The 10,488-nt window shown below is 44.2% G+C and overlaps 1 protein-coding gene across 1 annotated transcript in view; it reads left to right on the top strand.

Moving 5' to 3' along the window:
- The first annotated feature begins 1,479 nt into the window (after positions 1 to 1,479).
- Positions 1,480 to 10,488, top strand: part of ESAM (endothelial cell adhesion molecule) — a 50,019-nt gene continuing 41,010 nt past the window's right edge. The window contains exon 1 of the mRNA XM_063311113.1: positions 1,480 to 1,599. Coding sequence (XP_063167183.1) covers positions 1,557 to 1,599 — 43 coding nt within the window. The 5' untranslated portion in view covers positions 1,480 to 1,556. The remainder of the gene's footprint in view (positions 1,600 to 10,488) is intronic.

Here is a 10,488-nt window from a genome sequence, read left to right as displayed (position 1 = left end):
ATGAGCAGTTGGAATCCAACACATCTGGAGGCCATAAGGGAAGAAGCTGTAAGACCATGCCGATGTTGATGATGGAGCTGTAGTTTGACAGATTTGGAAGGCAGCTGGATGACCTTAGCCAGAATACCATCAAATCTATAGCCTTTAAGATACAACCAACAGCAATTATTTTTTCACACAATCCAAAAGATACTCTTGAACTAGAAAGGGTGCAGAAAAGGACAAACCAAGCCACCTGTTTCGGTTGTATTCCATGAGCTGCTTCTCAATAGCTGGATTCACATTGATAATGCAAAGTCCTTATTGTTGAGCTCAACTCTAGGTGACTACACAACATATCCACGGATCTATCTTGGCAACATTCTGGAATGATTTGCCACTGCCCTTTCTGGGATGTGCATTTATTGATGAGATTTACAGGCTGTCCCAACTTGTTACAGCTCCAGGCTGGCTTATAAAATACAACAGTAGAAGACACAGTAAAAACAAAGAATTGTGTCATTAAAAAACATCTAGAAAAACCCAACCTTCATTGAAAAGACCAAAACATTGCGCAGGAATCCATCACCCCATTCTGATCCAGGGTCTGGACAGAGCCAGTTTTTAAGAGGTCATTTAAATGGGGGGGGGGATGGTGGTCCAGAGGGCATGGAATGATGGTTTGTTTGTTTCAGCAGTTCACTCTAACTTGCACCCATGGGGTTTCCCAGAGGTCTGTCATTGGAGTATTGATCAGGATCAACCCTACTTTGTTGTTGTTTATTCGTTTAGTCGCTTCCGACTCTTCGTGACCTCATGGACCAGTCCACGCCAGAGCTTCCTGTCCGTCCAACCCTACTTAGCCTTCAGATTTTAAAGAAGGAAAAGGATGTGGGAAAGGTGGATTTAAATGGCAATGGAATGTAAAAAGCAGTCTTTGACAGCTCAGATGAAATGCAACCCTGCTGAAATCTGCCCCTTCTCTGCCCATGAAAAGCATTAGGAGAATGCTGGGAGTCTTTGGGACTGAGTTCCCACTCTCTGTTAAACTAGAACAGTGTTTTTCAACCTTGGCAACTTTAAGATGTGTGGACCTCAACTCCCAGAATTCCCTAGTATGCTTTAAAATATGTGGGCTTCAACTCCCAGAATTCCCCAGCCAGTATGCTGGCTGGGAGATTCTGGGAGTTGAAGTCCACACATCTTAAAGTTGCCAAGGTTGAGAAAACACCGAGTTAGACGTTGAGTATAACCACGTAAAACCAACAGCGACACTGCCCGTTGGCATTCCCAGTTGTCACTCTCCTGCCCTGCCTCACTCGCCCCGCCCCACCAGCATCTCCACCTCCACCTGTGGGCGCCGCCCGCCCCCTTTCCACCTCATAGGCCCGCCCCTCCCCCTTGCTCCGGGGCTTCTCCCCCTACGCCACCTGCTGGACACGCCCCACCTGGAGCGGCTCCGCCCCCTCCCTTCGCGCTGGCGGGCTGGGGCGGCTGCACCTGCTACTCGCGCCTTCTCCTCCGGGCGAGCAGGGTCGGCGCTGCGCATCGGGCGCTCCTCTGGGGGAAGCGGCGCGATGGAGCCGCTGGCGCTGACGCTGGGGCTAGCGGCGCTGCTGGGTGAGTGCGAGGCGACGGTGGGGCCGCCAGGGTGGCTTGCGCTGGGCAGGATGGCGCCGATCCTTCACCCAGCGCGGGTTGCGATCCTGAATATTCAGGCGGGCAGGGGGGTTCTCTTGCGAGGCTCGGAGGTTTCTCCCGCGGCAGTTTAGGTTGCAAACTTTCGAGGTCCGAGCCGCCTGGGGAGTAAGTCCTGTCGGCCCCCTCGAGTAAGCTAGGATCATCCTGCAAACATTGCTTGTTTTTAAAGACCCCGGTGGGGGGAGAAGGAGGCGGCGGGAGGGATGAGGCGGCGCTGGGATGCGGTGAAGGGGAGACTCGGGGAAATGTGCGGGTTTCAGCGCTGCCACTGAACAAGGGAGGGATGATCGGCTCCGTGCAATTTAGGAAATGGGGGCTGCTGGAAAGGGTGTTGGTGGGCTGTTCTCCACCTGGCTGATTGAGGAGACTGTCAGCCCAGGCAAAGGACTTGACGCCGGGAGTTAGTCCGGATTAGCAACGCAGGAGGAGGGAAGGGACAGCGTCGGTTTGCGCTGGGACCCTATCGCCGGTCCCTTTTGAGTTCCCAACTTAGTGGCCCAACCTGAGCCTGCCTGGAGTGTGTGTGTGTGTGTTAGTGTAGTCACACAGCGCCTGAGCCCCGTCGCCAGATATGGGACACAACATGGTTTGCAGAGGAAAGCTAGTGTAGCGAATCACATTACTAACTTTGTGGACCATTCCTTCTTCTGGCTAATTTGGCAACTTGCTTTGGTTTCTCTGGAGCCCAGTTAGATCCCGTGTTATTCTGCGTGGGTACTCCGCCTTGCTTTGCTCTGCTAGTGCCTTTTATGATTTTGCTTTTCATCAGCACCAGCGGAGTTACCGTAAGCTATCAGCGCACTCAGCTAGGAGTGATCTTAACAAAGGAGTTGACAGTCACTGCTTTACAGGCTGGACATGTGTGGTGTAGGATACGTAAGGAAGATGACAACTTCTGTGGCGCTTCTAGAGTTGGACCTGAGGCAAAAGTCCAAGGCCACGGGGGGGGGAGGGGAAGCACCCACATTATCACCTAAAAGACTGGCAGGTGAATAGCCAATGGGCTAAGTGTGAGTAGCCAAACTGACATGGGCATTCTCATGATCCAGAGAGGTCTCATTCATCTATCTATCTGTTATCTAAACATATGCATAGTTACAGGTGCTAATTTTATTATTACCTTCTTTGAGAACATAATGTTTGTTTTTTTAAGGATTCTTCTCTAAAGAAAACCACAGTGTTCTTCACAGCAAGATGTGGGGCAGTTTAAAGCATGTTGCTCACCAGCCTATTAAACCTGGGTTTTAAAATGATTTAGTTACCCTGCTTATTTAGATGATAATTCATCTGGAATGAAAGGCTGCCCCCCCCCTCCTTCTCTGCTTTTCTCTTCTTGCCTTGTATTGAGAAACCACTGAAGACCATCTCCTGAATCATGGACTATTTCCTGTGATTTCCAGAATTGTTTTTAACTCATATTCCAATATCAAATTCTTCAATTTGGTGGGGGTAGGGGAACCATAAAGCAAATGTGCTCAGCATTGAGTCAACTCTTCTGAAGTCATAATAGCTTTTGCTCTTACAGCATCTTTGAGAAATGAGGGCCATGGTGCTCAAACAGTGAAGCACGTCCAGAGGGAGGCAACCTGAAGCATTCCAGATACTTGGATTATCATTCTCCTAACCAACAGTAAGCATGGCCAAGTGGTGAGGGATATAGGAACTATGGTCCAGGACATCTGGAGGGCATTTGGTGGCTTCCTCCTGCATGCAACTCTTTACATGCTTCCTTGTTTCAAAGAGTGAAGAGAGGGTGCCCACATTAAAACAGGCTTGGCTTTCTGCCTTTGTGAACCAGGGTTCTTTCCCGCTCCCTTGTTTGTTTGTTCTGTTAGAATTTGGACTGCGAACCCTTCATTTCTGGACAGCTGATAATCTCTGTCAAACATTCTGCAAATGCCAGAAGCCCTCGAGCAGATAGTGGCATGAAAAAAATCTGTAAAACCAGGATTTCTTCTTAGCAAGATATTCCTGTAGTCAGGTTTAGCACTGCAATTGCCCACCAATCCTGGTTGTCTGGGAAAACCCCATACTACTACCTTGTGCAAAGGGAACAAAAATTTTGCAGCCAGAATTAATGGTGAGAATGCAAAGGGACATATTTGATGCGTTGCATGGCTCTTGTGTTTGTTGAGTTCTGGGCTCATTTGGAATGTGGAATGTGTGTCATGGGGGCTCCTACAAGTGCCTGCTTTTTCTAGCAGGCCAGTTTCATATTATTCTTTTAGCAAAAAATATTTAAACAATAATAATAAAATTGAGGTAGGGTGTGACACCTGATGACCACCTAAGGAGGTCTCCATAGGGACATGGGCACCACACTAAGGATCCAGATCCATGTCTACTAGTCTAGCTGTGGAAACATCTTGGTGCCCTACAAAGAATCAGAGCTAGCTCTAGGAGAAATAGAATTCAAACCAAGATTGCCTCTGTTCCCTGTCTCCCCCAGTTGGCCTTGCATTGTTGATAAACAGTGAAGTTTGTGTAGAGCTGCAAAGCCTGGCAACGTAAAGCTGTATCACTTTTTTTTTTATTGTTGAAGTGGAAAAAACTTCACAGTTTGTTTTCAAAAACCTCACAGGTGGAAGTTCATTTTCACTGTTTGTACCCAAATAATCTCTCTAGGACTTTCTAGGACTAGAAAAGGTCAAAGCTGCATGCTGTTTTTGATTTTTTTACCTAGCTCACTGGGCTCAATATGCTTAACAGTGTCCAAACTCAGTCCCCAGTGAGAGAATTCAACAAGACCTCCATGGAGGCCACTTCTGTACAGAATGGTAACTTTTAACTTCTCCTTGCTAGAGTGCTAATCATTGCCCCCTTGCTGCTAAAATTTTCTCACCTGTCCTTCTGGATCAGTCTGCAATGTTTTGGTGACAGAAAAAGGTGGAAAAAGTGAGATGGATTTGCATCTAAGCCTTCAACTTAGGAAAAGCAGGACGTGAACTTGTAGGTCGGTATCTCGACAAAAGAGCTTTTAAGATCTGGAGGAGGATGACCAGGACAGAAATGATGACTTAGTGGGGGGATTTATTTGAGTCTCAAAAGCTCACTGCTGATCCCCTCCTCATTTTCTGTTTAATAAATATTAAACAATCTAGAAGGGATCTTGGGCAAGTTGACTTCCTAAGTAATTTGAACTACGTCATCTGCCTTTACCTGCTGCTGAGACATCCTGACATCTTTACTTCTCTCTTTCTCCCACCAGTCCTGTGTGATATAGGATATTATAGTCAGAGTTCTGAGAATTGGTTTTAACGGTTTCCCTGTAAAGGAAGTCAATTTTTTTGTGATAGCTTTGAAAGGAAATGAACATTACGACTCCCAAACATGAGGCTGGGAACATATTCTATTTTTTTGGTGTTCCTTCCAAGAGAATAGATTGGGTGGGCCCATGTTTTCACTTCTAGCTTGGATACCCAGGATCCTATTGTAACAATCTAAGCTGGGCAGAGAGAAGAGCAATGCGCAGCAGTAAGAAAATATAATTGGCAAGTCATAAATACAGTTGCTTACAGTTTATTCCTAAAAAAGGTCTTGACAAAGTGGGCATTGCACCGACTAGATGCCCGTAATAAAGTAATTGAAATTTGTAATGAGTTTTCTGACCCAGAACTCCCATTCTCTTCCTCATTTCATTTGTACCAGAGAGAACAATTAGCACCAAGATGCTAATAAGCTGCCTGTGGAGAGGGGGGAGAAGCTGGGGCCTCTCAGTACTCTTAAAAATGAAAAGGTGCATAATGGGAAGAGTCAGTTCACAACAGAAACAGTCTGTAAAGCTAGGACGAAATAGATAAATACATGGAAATGCTCATTTGCATCTGTTATGTTGAGAATGATATCTGAGGGGTCTTCTTATGCACTGATCTGGATGGAACTGTTCTGTCCCACCTCTGTTCTACTTTCAGAACAGACTATTTTCTGGGTATGAGAAAGCTTCCATCTGTCTCATGGAAACGTTAGCTCAGAATAAAATATTTTGGTTCCAAAAGGCTCAGGTGGCAGACGAGGTAGACCAGACAGGAAACACGTCCAGATGAGCTAATCCCACTTTATGGTAAGATTACATTAACAGAATTTTGCAAGTCTGAAAGTACAGTTCTCCCACTGTCACCTTTACAGCCCCTAACTGGAGAGGGTCTCTTCTGAGCCTCTTGACCCACCCACATTCTTGCTGTGGGCTAAGCTGCCTTTTATCTCACTGTTCCCTTGGTTGGGTCTCATTGCTCTGTCTCCCAAGGTCATTCCCACATACCATTACATCAGGTAACTGTGCAGTGGAAGAAAGAAAAGCTTCCTAATAGTTACTGCTTCTCCAAAACTAATATTAGATTGGCTCCAGAACTGCATGAGAAGCTAGCTGAGCCCCTACTGATCATCTGATGGCATTCCTTCCTGCCCTGTATTCTTTTAGGTCCTGATTCATCCTTGCTGCAATGGTAACATTTTGTGCCAGGTGATTAAGAGGTTGGGTGTCATGTTCATGTACCTTACTAAACTACAACATGGGGTTTGGTTGTTATAGGAAGCTTGTCACAGTTGGCTATCAGCCATGGTTGATGGTTTAGTGTGATGTATGAACCCACCATGGTTAATTCAGCAAACCAAAGCAGTATGATGTGTGAACTCAGCTAGTGTCTGACATCATCCTGGGTACCCTTTGAAGTCAAGGATGGAACTCAGACAGGTATGCATGAAGTTGACTTGTTTGGAGTTGCGCCTCTGATCTACCTTGTTTTGCATTCTCAGTTCCTATTGGCCACAATGCAGGTGGTCTTGTGTAGATGTTTTGCTGCTCCCAAAGTTTTGCTAACATGGAGGTGACAAGGATGAACCTAAAATCTTCTTTATGGAAAGCAAAGGCTGTAGCACTGATCTATGTTCCTCTGCTCTTATATAGATTTTGGAGCTTCAGTACATCTGGAGAGAACATTGGCCATTAGCCAAAAAGGAGGGAAATTGGGGTCTTTCCAATATTCCTGTGAGCCAACTTATTAATATCATACTAAAGCGAATGAGCCCCCCTTTTGGCATAGAGAGAGTTAAAAGTCTGGTTCTGGGTATGAACGGAGAAGTCACTTTTTTCATGTTCCTTTTTTAAAAAAAACTCTCTTGAGTCTTAAAGTTCCTCCTGCCCTAGGGTCGTGAGAAATGTAATGAGGGACTTTCTCAACAAGCGTCTGCTTAAGGCCAACTCATATCTGTTAATTTTATAAATAGTCACTACTCACAAACAAATGTTCCACTTCTATTCCCCCCACCCCACCCTTTATGTTGAAGCAGAATAGGAAATTCCTATTTCAGCCTAGAAGAGCTAATAACAGTTTTATCAGCTTAGAAGGGAAGAAAAAAGTAACTTATACTTTGCTGCTTGGACGTCTTGTTTCTCTTTTGCCTCTGACCAGTGAAATTTGCAACCTGGTAATGTTCATGCACCAGCAGAAGTCCAGTGAGTGGATGTCACAGCCAAAGGGAAGAGCACAGGACCCTCGCTTTAATTTTGTCTTGGTTTCACGTTGTGTAAGCATCTTACTTTCACAGAATGAGAGCACCAGATGAAATCCATCTTCATCCTTTAATTCCAAAATGTTTAACAGCTTAGGAGGGGAGGGGACATCTGATTGGAGACCTATGCTCAGGAATGACGTGAAATGCCCCAAATCCTATTCTTGAGATTTCTGATTTAGATTTTCATATGTTTAAATGATTAATGTCTGGTGGTTACAGTTGTTTAATTATCCCTTTTATATGATCACGAAAGCCCTAAGATGTTTTTGCATGGTGGGCTTTAATGCCTGCTAATATTTCTCTTTTTTTTCCTCTCCATCTTTTTCCTAAATTTATTAATTTTATTTTTTGAGAACTGGATGTTTCTTCCTATAACATGAAGTAAAGGGCAGTGTATATGTTTTAGAGTAAAAGGAATGTGTGGGAGAAGTACGGATGGTGAAGAACTCCATTTGACAACTGTCCTGGTCTATTTTCTTCTTTCCCAGCCCATTACATTGGTGGGGGTGGGAGGTGGAATTCAGCATGCCTCTCCCAGATGCCTTTTTTAAGTGTTCAGGGGACACCCAACACATGTACTTTATGTGCGACTAGGTTTCCTGTATCATCAGAAAGGACCCTTAAATTGCTCCTGGATTTGGGATTGGTTCAAGTTGTATGAGAGGATAAGGAGTTGTTTACCTATTACATTTCTGTTCCAAGGTTGGATCTGGTTGGTACTTGGGTGGAAGATCACTAAGAAATGCCATGGTAGGCTAGATTGAGAAATAGCCCTAGTAGGCTAGATTGAGAAATTTAAAAAGCATCCTAGAAGAAATCAGTGATGAACCACATCTGAAAAATTGACAGGAAGTCCCCTGGAGTTGAAAGGGGAGGCTTTACATTATTCAACCTTTCCTCCAGGACCTCAAGGGGGCATTCCTCATTCTCCTGTTGGTTTTATTCTTAAAGCATGTTCTTTGTTCTTACAAGAACATTTCTAGGAGGAAGATGAGGTGAGAGATAGCATCTGGCTCCAAATTGTAACTCCCCCAATTCTAATTCAGCATCCCACCCAGTGAGATGCACGTTCCTCTCCGGTACCTAGACCAAGGTCAAGGAGATGAGACGAGAAGAGCTGCGACTGATCAGGTGGAGATTTTTGCCTACGGGATGCCCACAGCAGCTGCTCTAGGGCATGGGTGCTGAATTAGCATTTAGAGACCTTGTATGTGCTTGCGTGCTGATGATGCATAATTGACAAAGCTGTCTTTGGTTTTGAAAGTGCCCTTGTACTCACTCCCCCACACTGCCTTGTCCTATGCAGCAAGGACCGAAGATTCTTTGCCCTTCAGAAGATTTATCCAATATTTCTACTGGGATGGAAGAAAGTAATAAAGCTTATTGTTAATGTATATGATGTGTCAGATCTCTGTAAACTGGAATTCACCACTTGATGGGCAGAAGTCTGCACAGATCTTTCAGTTTTTCAGTGAGATTTTCTAACTACATTCCTGATTATTTAGTGTTTCCAAGGCAAAGCCAAAGCAGCCAAATTGCATCATAAAACACCACAGAACAATTAAAAACAAAATAATATTAAATAAAAATGAGAATCAATTAACAGAAGAGAAGGAAAGCCTCCAATATATCAGCTCCTGAAAAGAAGCAACAACAACAACAACAACAACAAGAATTAAACATTCCTCTGAAATTAGCAAAGGAAGGGACCAGAGGAAAAAATGGTTCATGGGTGGCCCATCAGAATTGAGAGCTACAACGTAAAATGGCCTTACATATTTGGAGAATATGTCATAACTTCATGAGTTTACAGTTTTTCTGTTGAGTTGCTGAGGTTTTGCCCAAATCTATAATCCTAGGTGGCAGCTTTATTAGTGGCAGAGGTAGTAGATTATTATGATTTTTAATGTGCTGCAATTTAGCTTTTGTTCACGGGCATACTTGCTGTACTGTGGTAAGACAATTAGAAGCAGTGGTGGCCTTGGGTTAGAAAAAGTAGTGTAACCCTGCATTAAAACTCCAAAGAATGAAAAGAAATCATGTGTGATTTTGGAAATAGAAGGGACTTGTTTCATATGAGTTATTCTCAGGTATCTGGTTCCCCCTGAAATTGATGTCTCAATCTGGATGCTAAGAGCAGGCAGCTTGTTCTAATTCTGAATGCAGCAAAAGACTTGCCCTGGCTTTAAATGAGATAAAAAGTGAGACAGCATGTACCTTCCCAGGTGACAGATGGGCAGAACTGAACAGAGACTTCTATCTTGGTGAAGTGCTGATAGCCACACATCTGGATACAACTGGGTTCTGCAGTGAGAAAGACACTGGCAACCTGCCATGGCTTTCCTTTGGGGCCCAAAGGGATGAGGCCAGTTTTTCATGGATTGCATTTAGACACTGAGATGCTTCCCTAAATTAGGGATAGGTTTATAAATCGTTTCCCCTTCTGGGCGTATCTGTCCCCATTCTCCTGGCCATCACCTAACCATTACACATGGCTAAAAGTCTATCTGCTGCCTTTAATTTCCTTTGCAAAAGCCTTGCTTTAAAAGCAAGCAGGGGACTGTTCACTAGAGAAGCAGAATTGGCATCTTATCTGTTATCAGGATGAGATCATGACTTTATCCTTTAATGACTGCATGCATGACATGACTGCGTTCTTCTGATGCTGAAGGCCTCTTGCATAGCTCAGCTGTCCCAGAAGTGGCTAGAACAATCAGGCTTGAATCTTGAGAGGGGAGATTCAGATACAGTAGCAGGTTAGGAAAATCATTGTGGAAATCAAAGTCAGTCATCGTTGGGTCAGATTAATGGGGAATGGTGGTGGTAGGTTGGTTGGTTGGTTGCTGGTGGTCTTCAGATAGAAGCTGGACAGTCATCTGTTCAGAATGCCCTGTGTTGGCCTTTCTTCTTTAACTTATTTATTTATTTATTTTTCGAATTTCTATCACTGCCCATCTCCCTCAAAAGTTTGTTTCTGTTACTTCTGTTCCATAGCAAAATTATTACAAAGTGCAGAAACTTGGAAGAACACACAGATCTTGTTCTTAGACACTACAGTAAGCACAACCAGGATGAGATTTATTTTTATTAGTTGTATGTCTTCCTCTGCTTTTTTGTTGACTCATGAGTAAACCTTGCAGACTCTAGAATTGGGAATTCATTAGTTCCTGATATAAGTAAAACTTCAGTGGTGTGTGATGTTTAAAACTTTATCTGAAATATTTGGAGCCAGGTTCTAATCTCTAGGGTGAAGTCTAGGCTCCTTCAGACTGGCTGAGTCTTCAGCACTGATGCTAA

The sequence above is a fragment of the Candoia aspera genome, chromosome 9 (genome assembly GCF_035149785.1).
Source record: "Candoia aspera isolate rCanAsp1 chromosome 9, rCanAsp1.hap2, whole genome shotgun sequence".
Taxonomy (NCBI): domain Eukaryota; kingdom Metazoa; phylum Chordata; class Lepidosauria; order Squamata; family Boidae; genus Candoia; species Candoia aspera.
The sequence above is the reverse complement of the archived record's forward strand: the minus strand, read 5'-3'. Positions and strand labels throughout refer to the sequence as shown.